At 55.4% G+C, this 18,521-nt stretch overlaps 1 protein-coding gene across 1 annotated transcript in view; it reads right to left on the reverse strand.

Annotated features, from left to right (window-relative positions):
* Nucleotides 1-333: 333 nt before the first annotated feature.
* The window catches only part of LOC143981762 (cilia- and flagella-associated protein 20), a 31,531-nt gene continuing 13,343 nt past the window's right edge, over nt 334-18,521 (reverse strand). Inside the window, exons 5-6 of the mRNA XM_077479843.1 lie at nt 915-1,025; nt 334-494 (exon numbers count right to left, since the gene is read on the reverse strand). Coding sequence (XP_077335969.1) covers nt 489-494; nt 915-1,025 — 117 coding nt within the window. The 3' untranslated portion in view covers nt 334-488. The remainder of the gene's footprint in view (nt 495-914; nt 1,026-18,521) is intronic.

Consider the following 18,521-nt stretch of genomic DNA (forward strand, 5'->3'; position numbering starts at 1 on the left):
TGGTGGGAGGGACTGTGGCAATGTTGCAGTATATGGACCCCCTGGTGAGTGCACAATGAGAAGGATGTTGGCTCCTCCTTTAGGAAGTGATAGATCAGGAGAAACATTCTGTAGGAGTCAGATACTCAGTGTGGTCAGCCAAAGCTTCAGCATGACAGCCAGGGAACCGGCGTTCCCAGGAGAAGAGACCACCAATGGCAGCCTCTCCTCCCTGGACTGAGTCCCTTTACACCTGGAAATACATCAGCCATCACTGGAGGTCCTTCGAGGCCACACAGACCTCCGCCCATCATACACATCCAATCAGTGCAGAGACAGAAAAACGGACACACACAGAGGCAAGAGAATATTTATTGCAAAAACAAAAAGAGGACCTGTCAGTGACTGCGACCAGAATTCAACATAACTTAACATAAAACATAACAGTAGCTGCAGAAAGGTAACTTCACTGTATAAAACTGTCCCAGGAAGAGAGGCTGCCGGAGCGATCATTGCTGGAAAACACACAACACATTTTGTCAGAGAGCGAGACAGGACACAGGTTGTCAGAAACGGGGAAGAGAGGGAGATGGGACAGGGGGAGACACAGGTTGTCGGGGAGCAATCCTGCAGATGAATGAGACAGAAGCATAGGGAGATGGGTAATGAATACAGGAAGTGGTGGGTTCTGGGGACAGAGGGAATGATGGGTAACAATACAGGAAGTAGGGGGGGGGGGGGGGGGCAGGACACAGAGTGAATAAGTAACAATGCAGGAAGTGGGGGACAGAGGGAATAAGTAACAATGCAGGAAGTGGGGGACAGAGGGAATGATGGGTAACAATACAGGAAGTGGAGGGGACACAGAAGGAATAATGGGTAGTAACACAGGAAGTGGGGGGAGGGGGGGCACAGGGAAAGGTCAGGACACTCACCTTGTTCTTGGTCTGTACCGGGAGGTAAAGTTTGAACTCTGCTGGGAGCTCGTCCTCGGAATACAGGCGATCGGAGAAGTAGACTCTTCTAATCCGGCAATTGGCATGTATCTGAGGAGGGAAACATTTGATCCTTTAAATCCTTTTCCTTGGAGGGACACAAATGTAATGACTATTGGGTTATATTGCGGTCTATGGGAAGATTGACCATCGGGCACCATGTACAGCAGGGATATGCAATTAGCGGACTTCCAGCTGTTGCAGAACTACAAGTCCCATGGGGCATAGCAAGACTGACAGCCAGAGGTATGATGGGACTTGTAGTTTTGCAACAGCTGGAGGTCCGCTAGATGCAGACCCCTGATGTACAGGCTTCTCCTTCTCATACATTGAGTGACACAGGAATCCAGATACTGTTGGGAAGTCAAGAAACAGTCCAACTGAGGGGCAGACACAACAAAGCAACAACCGTTATCAGACCAAAGAAACAGAGCCGGGGATTATCTGCAGCCGAACAACCACCTTAAGGACAAACACCAGAATCAGACACCTACCTGAGGATCAATCTGATGCTGAAGACAAAGATAGAAAGAGTCATCCCCACCTTGGGGGCTCCATGTAGAAGGGAAACACCAAATCCTGGACCAAGCATCGAGCTAACCAGAACCCACCAGAACCAGATGGAACAACCAATCACAGGTAGGGAAGAAAAGGCTCACAACCTGATGAGAACAATGAGTGGGGTCTTGGCCTGTGAGTTAACAGGTCCTGAGAAGGAACCGCAGAAAAAACAGGTCCTGACTAGAGGTCGACCGATATGGGTTTTTCTCTGGCCGATGCCGATATTTAGAAATCATGGCGGCCGATAGCCGATATATGATGCCGATTTTTTAGGGCCGATATGTTAGGCCGATTTTATTTTATTTCTTTATTTTTTTCCTTTTTTTATATATTATTATTATTTTTTTAATCCCCCTTGATCTAACACACCTTTCCCACTGGGGCGTTTTTCAGGCGCTTTTGGGCTAAAAATAGCGCCTGTAAAGTGCCTGTAAAATGGCTCCTCTGCAGTCTGTGTGAAAGACAGAGTGCTTTCACACTGAGGCGATGCGCTGGCAGGATCTTAAAAAAAAAGTCCCGCAAGCAGCACGTTTGGAGTGGTGTATACCGCTCCTCCACCACTCCTGCCCATTGATATGAATGGGCACCACTGCCGAAGCGCATGCAATGCCATTTGGCAGCGGTGCTTCATGGGCGCATTTAACCTCTTCCTTGGCCGCTAGCTGGGTTATATGTGCCCCACTAGCAGCCAAATAGCACCGCTAAAATGATGGTAAAGAGCCGCTAAAACTTGCGTTTTACCATCAACGCCTGTCCGCTCCAGTGTGAAAGCAGTCTTCATAAGTGATACAGAAAATTTCTTACATTTAAAACATTTATTAAACAAAACAAACCTCCAATCAGTTTACTTGTATGTATGATTTGGATAAAAAAAAAAAAAAAAAAACTATGTATTAAATAAAAACAGGTAGTCAAAACTTTTGGACAAAAAAAAACAAAAAAAAACGGGCTAACTTTACTGTTTTTATTTTATTTTTATTTTTGAAATAGTGTATTTTTTTCCCAAAAAAATGCATTTGAAAGAGCTCTGTGCAAATGCCGTGTGACATAAAATATTGCAACAACCGCTATTTTATTCCCTAGAATCTCTGCTAAAAAAATATATATAATTTTTGGGGGGTCTAAGTGATTTTCTGGCAGAAAATACAGGATTTTTACTTGTAAGCAACAAGTGTCAGAAAAGATTTAGTCTTTAACCACTTGCCGACCGCCGCACGACGATATACGTCGGCAGAATGGCACGGGCAGGCATATGGGCGTATATATAAGTCCCTGCCTTCCCGCGGGTGGGGGGCCCGATCGGGCCCCCCCCCGGTGCCTGCGGCGGTCGGCATTCGTTCGCTCGCGATCGCTCCCGACGAATAGAAATGCTCCGTGACATCACTTCCTCTCCTCACAGGAGAGGAAGTGATGTGATCTCTCCTCCGTGTCGGTATTTTTCGTTCCGGCACCGAGGAGAGAGGATCGGTGAGTTGCACCAACACACCACACGTACAGTAGAACATGCCAGGCACACTCACACCCCCCCTTTACCCCCCGATCACCCCCCAATTACCCCTGCCCCCCCCAGTCACAGTGACACCAATTGCATTTTTTTTTTTGCATTGGTGTCATTTGTGACTGTAATAACTGTTAGGGCAGTTAGGGTTAGCCCCCTTTAGTTCTAATGTGCCCCCCTAACCCCCCCAATAAAGGTTTAACCCCGTGATCACCCCCCGTCACCAGTGTCACTAAGGCTGGGTTCACATTGCAGCGGTTTATGAGAACGAATGTGATTCGCACTGCAGTGCAAATCACATCCGATCTCTGTGCGATTCGAGTTCAGCCATACAGATAGTATGGCAGAATTCGCGCCGCACCCGCCGCAAATTCGCACGGGACCCTTTTTTGGTCCGCAGCAGAATCGGATCGCATGGGTGTTCACACCATGCGATCCGAGTTTGCAGATCGCACTGCGATATGCGAACTGATCTGGGGGTGTCATTAACATTTCACTGACACTCCCAGCAGTTCGCATAGGGCAGTGTGAACTGCCGCCGGGAGGCATGCGATGCGGGAACCCGCCGCGGATTCGTGGCGTTCCCGCATCGCTCCAGTGTGAACCCAGCCTAATAAGCGATCATTTTTCTGATCGCTGTATTAGTGTCACAGGTGACGCTAGTTAGGCAGGTAGGTATTTAGCTTCGCCGCAACTTTTTATAGCGCCAGGGACCCCCATATACTACCGCATAAAGCCCCCTGATTGCCCCCTAGTAAACCCTTTCACCAGTGATCACCATATAACTGTTACAGGTGACGCTGGTTGGTTAGTTATTTTTTTATAGTTTCAGGGCACCCGCCATTTATTACCTAATAAAGGTTTAACCCCCCGATCACCCGGCGGGTGTCATTTGTGACTGTAATAACTGTTAGGGCAGTTAGGGTTAGCCCCCTTTAGTTCTAAGGTACCCCCCTAACCCCCCCAATAAAGGTTTAACCCCGTGATCACCCCCCGTCGCCAGTGTCACTAAGGCTGGGTTCACATTGCAGCGGTTTGAGAACGGATGTGATTCGCACCGCACTGCAGTGCAAATCACATCCGATCTCTGTGCGATTCGAGTTCAGTCATACAGATAGTAAGGCTGAATTCGTGTCGCACCCGCCGCAAACTCGCACGGGACCCTTTTTTTGGTCCGCAGCAGAATCGGATCGCATGGGTGTTCACACCATGCGATCCGAGTTTGCAGATCGCACTGCGATATGCGAACTGATCTGGGGGTGTCATTAACATTTCACTGACACTCCCAGCAGTTCGCATAGGGCAGTGTGAACTGCCGCCGGGAGGCATGCGATGCGGGAACCCGCCGCGGATTCGTGGCGTTCCTGCATCGCTCCAGTGTGAACCCAGCCTAATAAGCGATCGTTTTTCTGATCGCTGTATTAGTGTCACAGGTGACGCTAGTTAGGCAGGTAGGTATTTAGGTTCGCCGCAGCTTTTTATAGCGCCAGGGACCCCCATATACTACCGCATAAAGCCCCCTGATTGCCTCCTAGTTAACCCTTTCACCAGTGATCACCATATAACGGTTACAGGTGACGCTGGTTGGTTAGTTATTTTTTTATAGTTTCAGGGCACCCGCCATTTATTACCTAGTCTCACTAGTGTACCCCTAAATTTAGGGGTGTCTACTTTCCAAAATGGGGTCATTTGGGGGGCGTTTGTGCCATCTTGGCATTTTATGGCCTTCAAAACTGTAACGCCCTTAGAAAGCCTGAAGGCGGTTCTTGGCTTTCGGGGCCCCGTACGCGGCTAGGCTCCCAAAAAATCCCACACATGTGGTATCCCCGTACTCAGGAGAAGCAGCAGAATTTATTTTGGGGTGTCATTTCACATATGCCCATAGCATGTGTGAGCAATATATCATTTAGTGACAACTTTGTGTAAAAAAAAAAAAATAAAAAAATTTTTTGTCATTATTCAATCGCTTGAGGCAAAAAAATAAAATATTCAATGGGCTCAACATGCCTCTTATCAATTTCCTTAGGGGGTCTACTTTCCAAAATGGGGTCATTTGGGGGGGGGTTTGTACTGCCCTGCCATTTTAGCACCTCAAAAGAAAGCTCTATTTGTGGGAAGAAAAGGACGCAAATTTTGTTTGGGTACAACATTGCATGACCGCGCAATTACCAGTTAAAGCAGCGCAGTGCCAAATTGTAAAAAGACCTCTGGTCATTTACCAGCAAAATGGTCCGGTCTGAAAGTGGTTAAATGGTTAAACTGAGAACTTCTACACACTGAGATGACTTCATTCATTCAAGTGTAAACATTGTATCTTCCTGTTCTTTTCTTGGCAGCCTGCCCAGAGAGGAGGAGAGACGTTTTTATGACGACTCAGCAACTTATACTGACTTCTTACAGAAGTCATTTCAAAGTCCCGCTGTAGTTCTAAATAGGCTTTTTATCAGCACAATCGGCCGATGCCGATTAATTAAAAAACTGCAAATATCGGCCGATATATCGGTCGACCTCTAGTCCTGACTAGTAGGAACCGGCAGTCTAAGTAGGAAGGGGACTCCTGGGATCGAGAGACAAGATCTGTGTGTCTATAGAGCTTGTCTGGCCAGACAACTGACCTCACTAAGCGAAACTTACCAAGGAAAGTCCCAGCTACAACGCAACAGTCTACAAGTATTGTGAAGGGACAGCAGAGAAGTTAGGGTTCAATACCACAAAGTCCTCGAGACTGAAGGGGTAGGAGGCAGGGAAGCACTGCTGGGGGGCATGGGAGCACCACCACATGGCTGAACAGGAGATGGACGTTAGAACCCTAACCCCAGAACGAGGAGATGGGAACAACCAGAAAGAGCTGAGGATGCAGCCTATACATCGGGGGTGCCCAACCTTCTGAGGAGAGAGGGCCACTTTATCGACTTGGTAACCGGTCGTGGGCCACAACGAGCGTAAAGTGGGGGATGGCAGGTCTCTGCATACGTAGAGCAGACACGGATGCAACCCGCTCTACCCCAAGGGCCCTCCGATCCCCCCAGACAGAAGGGGACAGATTGCCTTCTATTTTTTTTTTTTTAAAGGAGATCTGGTTTGGGCAGCACAGTGGTGTAGTGGTTAGCACTCTCGCCCAGCAGCAAGAATTGTCGCTGGTTCAAATCCCGACCACAACACTACCTGCCTGGAGTTTGCATGTTCTCCCTGTGCCTGTGTGGGTTTCCTCTGGGTACTCCAGTTTCCTCCCACACTCCAAAGACATGCAGGTAGGTTAATTGGCTTCCGTCCAAAATTGTCCCTAGTATATCACTGGGGGCCTTGGATTGTGGCTCCTTGAGGGTAGGGACCAATGTGAGTGTGCAATGTACAGCGATAGGGACAATTGTAGACACTCACTCAGGATGAACAGGATGGACTGGTGTCTTTATTCAACCTTACTATGTAACTATGGTTGCAGATAGGCGGGTGTAGCAGACAACTCCGTTTACATCTGCCGCTCTATAGAGGTGAATGGAGAGTCCGTCTGAGTCCACCTGAAAAAACAGACAGGCGGACCCGATCGGACCGATCGTGTGAAAGGGGTCTGAGGCTGCTTCACACTGATGCACAGCAGTTTACCTGACCTCAATCTTCACTTCTTCCTCAGGATTCCTGGTACTGCTGGTGGGTACTGGTACTGCTGGCTGGTAAGGATGGTGGGTACTGGTACTTCTGGCTGGTACTGACACTGGTGGTTGCTGTCCCAGATTGCGGGTTGCTTTGTCCCAACCCGCTATCCCCAAACATAATTGTGAGAGAAGCATGCAGCTAGAGTAGAGAGCAGAGCCTCAGGAGAAGTAGTTGTTGGTATGACTCCGCCTGTGAAGGAGGCGGCACTAGACAGGAAGCATCGGCTCTGCTTCCTCTAGCGGCCGCTCTGTTCTTCGCACTAATGCTTGGAGATGGCGGGTCGGGAACCCGCGATCTGGGCATGCTGACCCACCATCTTACAGCAAGACATGGCGGACCAGCGGTTGGGCACCCCTGCTATACACCCTCACCGATACACAAGAGGCACCTATGACGGAAACTGTAGCACAAACCTTCCTATCCCTGACCTCAAGCCATCGGTCTACAAACGTTCCCGATCATTCAAGATCCAGTGAAGCTTCAGCACCCATTGGGCATAGAACAGAAATGTTACATTCATCTGAAGGAAAAACAAGGCAAAGCACCCCCAGGGGACTGCAAATCAGCCCAGGAAAGAGAACCCCATCTCCTGGAGGACAGGTCCCCCAAAGTCCTTGAGGCCTTCCCTGTACCTTGGAAAAGAAATCCAGACTCAAGCGTTCCGGCCATGGACAATCCAGAGACACAGGGCCCTCCAATGAACACCCAGATGTGTGACCCTCCTCCGTGACCAGAAGTTACCAGCTGGGAGGAACCAGCTCCCTGGGAATGTCCCTTAAAGGGATGAGTGTGGTGAGACAGAAGTCGGGATACTTCTACTGACATAGAATGAGCTCCCATTACTTCTTGGCAGTACCTAGATGGTGTTCAGTGTGAGCCACGACCACTACAGATCAGCATTCCATCATGGAGAAGAAGTGTTCTGGGGGAGCAGAAAGCAACCTGAGATAATGGATTCCCCAACCACAAAGACCATCTGGATATGAGAAGAATCCTTACCATCCCCCGATTGAGAGGCTGAATAATCACAGCAGGAAATACTCAGTCCATACAGGCAGACATGTTGGACCACTTAGGAAGTAGACCTGAAGTGGGACGATAGATGGGAAAAAAAAAGGGAGAGGTCTCTGGAGGTAAGGGACACCCCGGCCGAGGAGAGAGGCCGTTTCTTGTCCTATGATGAGGGACCCCGGGAGGTAGACAGGCTGTGGACTTGCCCCATGAGGGAGGGTATTTGTTACCATCTCCTACAGAAACCTGACAGAGCAGATCTGGGCATTACCAGGTGGGTTCCGGGACCCTCAAAGTTGTGTTCAGTCCTCACAGTGGAATAGAGAATGCAGTGACAGGAGGCCGGTGACCCTCTGGAGGCCGGTGACCCTCTGGAGGCCGGGCAGTAACCATTGTATTAGTAAGAGGCAGAAGTCTCTTGTAATTGTGAGGTAATGAGGCTGTAGGGACCAGAGTCAGAAGCAGGGCCTGCAGCCGGCGGTCTGATGAAGGACTGACTATGCAGAAGGCGAGGAAGGGAATTTAGAGCCTCTGTGGTGGGAATCTGCAGGGAATTGGGGGAATTTGTCCTGAAGGTCTGGTCTGTGTGAGTGCAGAAGAAGCCCCAATGATAGAGTAGGAGACGTGGCCCCTTCCATGAGGTAGACCTAATAATCAGTCCTCAGAGGGTACAGAGTGACCCCCCCCCCCCCGGAACCATTAGTGAGTTGGTGTCCCTGTAGAGCAGGACTGTCCCCTGGATGGAGGTGAAGTGACAAGGCTCTCAGCCAATCACAAACCAAGATAGCTGGTGCTGAGGGTGAGCAGGCCCCTGTAGGTGGCAGTATGATGGACAGTAAATTGAAGCTCCACGTGGTGCGTTTGCAGTACGGGATGACGTGTCCTCTACACACTAGTGGGAAGGAGCTCAGAGCGCACACGACACTCCGCCCAGCAGGTGGCGCAAGCGCTCCCTCTTTCAGGGTCATCCCTTTTAGCGGGTAATCTGAGTGATGGAAAACTCTCACTCCCGATGTTCAGCCCGACCTCCTCATCAGAGACAAGCGGTGAGGCGATGCCACAGCTCTGGACCCAGAGAGCCCTCCATGGGCAACCTTTCCCCGTACACCAAGGTGTGGAAAGCATCAGAAATACAGAGCCCGGGGCCCGCAGGTCACTCAGACTATCCCCGCACATCCAGTCCTGGGGGGGCAGGTATGACACTCCAGAGTCTGAGAAGAGGAATCCCGACTGAAGACAAAGAATCCAAACATTTCATGGAAGTAAAAGAGCCGGAAAAGCTGGAGAGATTCTCGGACTTCCATCCTCCTGGGACACCAGCAAAACACTAAGGCATGCTGGGTGGAGGAGGGGATTTCAGCGTCTAATCCTCCTGTAGGGAGCAGAATAACCCGACAGTATCTGAATCCCTGTGTCCCCAAATGGATGAGAGACAGAAATGAATGACCGCGTTCCACGGGCATGAGAGTGGTCCGCCACCCAGAGTGTGCGCGCGTGCATGGGCCGCCACCCAGAGTGTGCGCGCGTGCATGGGCCGCCACCCAGAGTGTGCGTGTATGGTGAATTATGTGGGTGTAAATGTGAGATGTACAGATGTGGGGACATTCCATGTTAGTGTGCAAAGATTTCCCAGTGCTGAATACACAAACTACTTCATGCAGGGACAGTATTCTGGATGCACACACACACCCGGAAGGACAGTATTCCGGACGCACATACACAACCGGGGAGGACAGTATTCTGGACGCACACACTCGGGAGGACAGTATTCTGGACGCTCACACACACACCTGGGAGGACAGTATTCCGGACGCACATACACAACCGGGGAGGACAGTACTCTGGACGCACACACCCGGGAGGACAGTATTCCAGACGCACACACACCCCCCCGGGAGGACAGTATTCCAGACACACACACACCCCCCCAGGAGGACAGTATTCCAGACGCGCACACACACCCGGGGAGGACTGTATTCCGGACGCACATACACAACCGGGGAGGACAGTACTCTGGACGCACGCACACACACACCCGGGGGAGGACAGTATTCCGGACGCACACACACACCAGGGGGAAGACCGTATTCCGGACGCACACACACACCCGGGGGAAGACAGTATTCCGGACGCACACACACACCCGGGGGAAGGACAGTATTCCGGACGCACACACACACCCGGGGGAAGGACAGTATTCCGGACGCACACACACACCCGGGGAGGACAGTATTCCGGACGCACACACACACCCGGGGGAAGGACAGTATTCCGGACGCGCACGCACGCACGCACGCACACACACACACACACACAGGGAGGACAGTATTCTGGACGCACACACACACACCCGGGGGAGGACAGTATTCCGGATGCACACACACACACCCGGGGGAGGACAGTATTCCAGACGCACATAAACAACCGGGGAGGACAATATTCCAGACGCACATACACAACCAGGGAGGACAGTACTCCGGACGCACACACACACCCGGGGGAGGACAGTATTCCGGACGCACACACACACACCCGGGGGAGGACAGTATTCTGGACGCACGCACACACCCGGGGAGGACAGTATTCTGGACGCACACACACACCCGGGGAGGACAGTATTCTGGACGCACACACACACCCGGGGAGGACTGTATTCCGGACGCACACACACACCCGGGGAGGACTGTATTCCGGACGCACACACCCGGGAGGACAGTATTCCAGACGCACACACCCGGGAGGACAGTATTCCAGACGCACACACCCGGGAGGACAGTATTCCAGACGCACATACACACCCCCCCGGGAGGACAGTATTCCGGACGCGCACACACACAACCAGGGAGGACAGTACTCTGGACGCACACACACCCGGGGAGGACTGTATTCCGAACACACATACACAACCAGGGAGGACAGTACTCTGAACGCACGCACACACACACACACACACACACACACACACACACACACACACACACACACACACACCCGGGGGAGGACAGTATTCTGGACGCGCGCACGCACGCACGCACGCACGCACACACACACACCCGGGGGAGGACAGTATTCTGGACGCGTACACACACACCCGGGGGAGGACAGTATTCCGGACACACACACACACACACACACACACACACACACACACACACACACACACACACACACACACACACACCCGGGGAGGACAGTATTCTGGACGCGCACACACACGCGGGGGAGGACAGTATTCTGGATGCACACACACCCGGGGGAGGACAGTATTCCGGACGCACACACACACCCGGGGAGGACAGTATTCCGGACGCACATACACACCGGGGGGGGGGGGGAACGACAGTATTGTGGACGCACATACACACACCCAGGAGGACAGTGTTCCAGACGCACATACACACACCAGGGGAGGACAGTATTCCGGACGCACATACACACACCCGGGGAGGACAGTATTCCGGACGCACACACTCGGGAGGACAGTATTCCGGACGCACATACACAACCGGGGAGGACAGTACTCTGGACGCACACACCCGGGAGGACAGTATTCCGGACGCACACACACCCCCCCCCCCGGGAGGGCAGTATTCCGGACACACACCCCCCCGGGAGGACAGTCTTCCGGACGCACACACACAACCAGGGGAGGACAGTACTCCGGACGCACATAAACAACCGGGGAGGACAGTATTCCAGACGCACATAAACAACCGGGGAGGACAGTATTCCAGACGCACACACACACCCGGGGGAGGACAGTATTCCGGACGCACACACACACCCGGGGGAGGACAGTATTCCGGACGCACACACACACCCGGGGGAGGACAGTATTCCGGACGCACACACACACCCGGGGGAGGACAGTATTCCGGACGCACACACACACCCGGGGGAGGACAGTATTCTGGAAGCACACACACACCCGGGGGGGGGGACAGTACTCCGGACGCACACACACATCCGGGGGGAGGACAGTATTCTGGACGCACACACACACACCCCCGGGGAGGACAGTATTCTGGACACACACACACACACCCCCGGGGGAGGACAGTATTCCGGATGCACACACACACACACACCCCCGGGGGAGGACAGTATTCCGGATGCACACACACACACCCCCGGGGGAGGACAGTATTCCGGATGCACACACACACACCCCCGGGGGAGGACAGTATTCCGGACGCACACACACACACCCGGGGAGGACAGTATTCCGGACGCACGCACACACACCCGGGGGAGGACAGTATTCCGGACGCACACACACACCCGGGGAGGACAGTATTCCGGACGCACACACACACCCGGGGAAGACAGTATTCCGGACGCACACACACACCCGAGGAGGACAGTATTCCGGACGCACATACACACACCCAGGGAGGACAGTATTGCGGACGCACATACCTGTACACGCAGGGTCTCGATATAATTGGACAGTATTCTGGACGCACACACACACACACCCAGGGAGGACAGTATTCCGGACGTGCACACACACACACCCGGGGAGGACAGTATTCCGGACGTGCGCACACACCTAGGAGGACAGTGTTCCAGACGCACATACACACACACCCGGGGGAGGACAGTATTTCGGACGCGCGCACACACACACACACACACACACACACACACACCCGGGGGAGGACAGTACTCCAGACGCGCACACACACCCGGGGGAGGACAGTACTCCGGACGCGCACACACACCCGGGGGAGGACAGTACTCCGGACGCGCACACACACCCGGGGGAGGACAGTACTCCGGACGCGCACACACACCCGGGGGAGGACAGTACTCCAGACGCGCACACACACCCGGGGGAGGACAGTACTCCGGACGCGCACACACACCCGGGGGAGGACAGTACTCCGGACGTGCACACACACCCGGGGGAGGACAGTATTCCGGACGCACGCGCGCACACACACACACACACACACACACACACACACACACACACACACACACACACACACACACACACACACACACACGCGGGGGAGGACAGTATTCTGGATGCACACACACACCCGGGGGAGGACAGTATTCTGGATGCACACACACCCGGGGGAGGACAGTATTCTGGATGCACACACACCCGGGGGAGGACAGTATTCCGGACGCACACACACCCGGGGGAGGACAGTATTCCGGACGCACACACACCCGGGGGAGGACAGTATTCCGGACGCACACACACCCGGGGAGGACAGTATTCCGGACGCACACACACACACCCGGGGAGGACAGTATTCCGGACGCACATACACACCAAGGGGGGGGGGGGGAACGACAGTATTGTGGACGCACATACACACACCCAGGAGGACAGTGTTCCAGACGCACATACACACACCAGGGGAGGACAGTATTCCGGACGCACATACACAACCGGGGAGGACAGTATTCCGGACGCACATACACAACCGGGGAGGACAGTATTCCGGACGCACATACACAACCGGGGAGGACAGTATTCCGGACGCACATACACAACCGGGGAGGACAGTACTTTGGACGCACACACCCGGGAGGACAGTATTCCGGACGCACACACACCCCCCCCCCCCCCCGGGAGGGCAGTATTCCGGACACACACACCCCCCCCCCCCGGGAGGGCAGTATTCCGGACACACACACACACACACCCCCCCGGGAGGACAGTCTTCCAGACGCACACACACAACCAGGGGAGGACAGTACTCCGGACGTGCGCACGCACGCACGCACGCACACACACACAGTGAGGACAGTATTCCGGACGCACATAAACAACCGGGGAGGACAGTATTCCAGACGTACATACACACCCGGGGAGGACAGTATTCTGGACGCACACACACACCCGGGGGAGGACAGTATTCCGGACGCACACACACACCCGGGGAGGACAGTATTCTGGACGCGCACACACACGCGGGGGAGGACAGTATTCTGGATGCACACACACCCGGGGGAGGACAGTATTCCGGACGCACACACACACCCGGGGAGGACAGTATTCCGGACGCACACACACACCCGGGGAGGACAGTATTCCGGACGCACATACACACCGGGGGGGGGGGGAACGACAGTATTGTGGACGCACATACACACACCCAGGAGGACAGTGTTCCAGACGCACATACACACACCAGGGGAGGACAGTATTCCGGACGCACATACACACACCCGGGGAGGACAGTATTCCGGACGCACACACTCGGGAGGACAGTATTCCGGACGCACATACACAACCGGGGAGGACAGTACTCTGGACGCACACACCCGGGAGGACAGTATTCCGGACGCACACACACCCCCCCCCCCGGGAGGGCAGTATTCCGGACACACACCCCCCCGGGAGGACAGTCTTCCGGACGCACACACACAACCAGGGGAGGACAGTACTCCGGACGCACATAAACAACCGGGGAGGACAGTATTCCAGACGCACATAAACAACCGGGGAGGACAGTATTCCAGACGCACATACACAACCAGGGAGGACAGTACTCCGGACGCACACACACACCCGGGGGAGGACAGTATTCCGGACGCACACACACACCCGGGGGAGGACAGTATTCCGGACGCACACACACACCCGGGGGAGGACAGTATTCTGGAAGCACACACACACCCGGGGGGAGGACAGTACTCCGGACGCACACACACATCCGGGGGGAGGACAGTATTCTGGACGCACACACACACACCCCCGGGGAGGACAGTATTCTGGACGCACACACACACACACCCCCGGGGGAGGACAGTATTCCGGATGCACACACACACACACACCCCCGGGGGAGGACAGTATTCCGGATGCACACACACACACCCCCGGGGGAGGACAGTATTCCGGATGCACACACACACACCCCCGGGGGAGGACAGTATTCCGGACGCACACACACACACCCGGGGAGGACAGTATTCCGGACGCACGCACACACACCCGGGGGAGGACAGTATTCCGGACGCACACACACACCCGGGGAGGACAGTATTCCGGACGCACACACACACCCGGGGAAGACAGTATTCCGGACGCACACACACACCCGAGGAGGACAGTATTCCGGACGCACATACACACACCCAGGGAGGACAGTATTGCGGACGCACATACCTGTACACGCAGGGTCTCGATATAATTGGACAGTATTCTGGACGCACACACACACACACCCAGGGAGGACAGTATTCCGGACGTGCACACACACACACCCGGGGAGGACAGTATTCCGGACGTGCGCACACACCTAGGAGGACAGTGTTCCAGACGCACATACACACACACCCGGGGGAGGACAGTATTTCGGACGCGCGCACACACACACACACACACACACACACCCGGGGGAGGACAGTACTCCAGACGCGCACACACACCCGGGGGAGGACAGTACTCCGGACGCGCACACACACCCGGGGGAGGACAGTACTCCGGACGCGCACACACACCCGGGGGAGGACAGTACTCCGGACGCGCACACACACCCGGGGGAGGACAGTACTCCGGACGCGCACACACACCCGGGGGAGGACAGTACTCCGGACGCGCACACACACCCGGGGGAGGACAGTACTCCGGACGTGCACACACACCCGGGGGAGGACAGTATTCCGGACGCACGCGCGCGCGCACACACACACACACACACACACACACACACGCGGGGGAGGACAGTATTCTGGATGCACACACACACCCGGGGGAGGACAGTATTCTGGATGCACACACACCCGGGGGAGGACAGTATTCTGGATGCACACACACCCGGGGGAGGACAGTATTCCGGACGCACACACACCCGGGGGAGGACAGTATTCCGGACGCACACACACCCGGGGGAGGACAGTATTCCGGACGCACACACACCCGGGGAGGACAGTATTCCGGACGCACACACACACACCCGGGGAGGACAGTATTCCGGACGCACATACACACCAAGGGGGGGGGGGGGAACGACAGTATTGTGGACGCACATACACACACCCAGGAGGACAGTGTTCCAGACGCACATACACACACCAGGGGAGGACAGTATTCCGGACGCACATACACAACCGGGGAGGACAGTATTCCGGACGCACATACACAACCGGGGAGGACAGTATTCCGGACGCACATACACAACCGGGGAGGACAGTACTTTGGACGCACACACCCGGGAGGACAGTATTCCGGACGCACACACACCCCCCCCCCCCCCGGGAGGGCAGTATTCCGGACACACACACCCCCCCCCCCCCCGGGAGGGCAGTATTCCGGACACACACACACACACACCCCCCCGGGAGGACAGTCTTCCAGACGCACACACACAACCAGGGGAGGACAGTACTCCGGACGTGCGCACGCACGCACGCACGCACACACACACAGTGAGGACAGTATTCCGGACGCACATAAACAACCGGGGAGGACAGTATTCCAGACGTACATACACACCCGGGGAGGACAGTATTCTGGACGCACACACACACCCGGGGGAGGACAGTATTCCGGACGCACACACACACCCGGGGGAGGACAGTATTCTGGAAGCACACACACACACACCCGGGGAGGACAGTACTCCGGACGCACACACACATCCGGGGGAGGACAGTATTCTGGACGCACACACACACACCCCCGGGGAGGACAGTATTCCGGACGCACACACACACACCCCCGGGGGAGGACAGTATTCCGGACACACACACACACACACACACACACACACACACACACACACACACACACACACACACACACACACACACACACACACACACACACACACACCCCCCCCCCGGGTGGACAGTATTCCAGACGCATACACAACCAGGGAGGACAGTACTCCGGACGCACACACACAACCAGGGAGGACAGTACTCCGGACGCACACACACAACCAGGGAGGACAGTACTCCGGACACACACACACACACACCCGGGGGAGGACAGTATTCCGGACGCACACACACACCCGGGGAGGACTGTATTCCGGACGCACGCACACACCCGGGGAGGACAGTATTCCGGACGCACACACACACACCCCCGGGGGAGGACAGTATTCCGGACGCACACACACACACACACCCGGGGGAGGACAGTATTCCGGACACACACACCCGGGAGGACAGTATTCCGGACGCACACACACCCCCCCCCCCCCCCGGGAGGGCAGTATTCCGGACACACACACCCCCCCCCCCGGGAGGGCAGTATTCCGGACACACACACACACACACCCCCCCGGGAGGACAGTCTTCCAGACGCACACACACAACCAGGGGAGGACAGTACTCCGGACGTGCGCACGCACGCACGCACGCACACACACACAGTGAGGACAGTATTCCGGACGCACATAAACAACCGGGGAGGACAGTATTCCAGACGTACATACACACCCGGGGAGGACAGTATTCTGGACGCACACACACACCCGGGGGAGGACAGTATTCCGGACGCACACACACACCCGGGGAGGACAGTATTCTGGACGCGCACACACACGCGGGGGAGGACAGTATTCTGGATGCACACACACCCGGGGGAGGACAGTATTCCGGACGCACACACACACCCGGGGAGGACAGTATTCCGGACGCACATACACACCGGGGGGGGGGGGGAACGACAGTATTGTGGACGCACATACACACACCCAGGAGGACAGTGTTCCAGACGCACATACACACACCAGGGGAGGACAGTATTCCGGACGCACATACACACACCCGGGGAGGACAGTATTCCGGACGCACACACTCGGGAGGACAGTATTCCGGACGCACATACACAACCGGGGAGGACAGTACTCTGGACGCACACACCCGGGAGGACAGTATTCCGGACGCACACACACCCCCCCCCCCCGGGAGGGCAGTATTCCGGACACACACCCCCCCGGGAGGACAGTCTTCCGGACGCACACACACAACCAGGGGAGGACAGTACTCCGGACGCACATAAACAACCGGGGAGGACAGTATTCCAGACGCACATAAACAACCGGGGAGGACAGTATTCCAGACGCACATACACAACCAGGGAGGACAGTACTCCGGACGCACACACACACCCGGGGGAGGACAGTATTCCGGACGCACACACACACCCGGGGGAGGACAGTATTCCGGACGCACACACACACCCGGGGGAGGACAGTATTCTGGAAGCACACACACACCCGGGGGGAGGACAGTACTCCGGACGCACACACACATCCGGGGGGAGGACAGTATTCTGGACGCACACACACACACCCCCGGGGAGGACAGTATTCTGGACGCACACACACACACACACCCCCGGGGGAGGACAGTATTCCGGATGCACACACACACACACACCCCCGGGGGAGGACAGTATTCCGGATGCACACACACACACCCCCGGGGGAGGACAGTATTCCGGATGCACACACACACACCCCCGGGGGAGGACAGTATTCCGGACGCACACACACACACCCGGGGAGGACAGTATTCCGGACGCACGCACACACACCCGGGGGAGGACAGTATTCCGGACGCACACACACACCCGGGGAGGACAGTATTCCGGACGCACACACACACCCGGGGAAGACAGTATTCCGGACGCACACACACACCCGAGGAGGACAGTATTCCGGACGCACATACACACACCCAGGGAGGACAGTATTGCGGACGCACATACCTGTACACGCAGGGTCTCGATATAATTGGACAGTATTCTGGACGCACACACACACACACACCCAGGGAGGACAGTATTCCGGACGTGCACACACACACACCCGGGGAGGACAGTATTCCGGACGTGCGCA

This window comes from Lithobates pipiens, unplaced genomic scaffold (genome assembly GCF_037356315.1).
Source record: "Lithobates pipiens isolate NorthernLeopardFrog02 unplaced genomic scaffold, aLitPip1_a1.2 Scaffold_16, whole genome shotgun sequence".
Taxonomy (NCBI): Eukaryota; Metazoa; Chordata; class Amphibia; order Anura; family Ranidae; genus Lithobates; species Lithobates pipiens.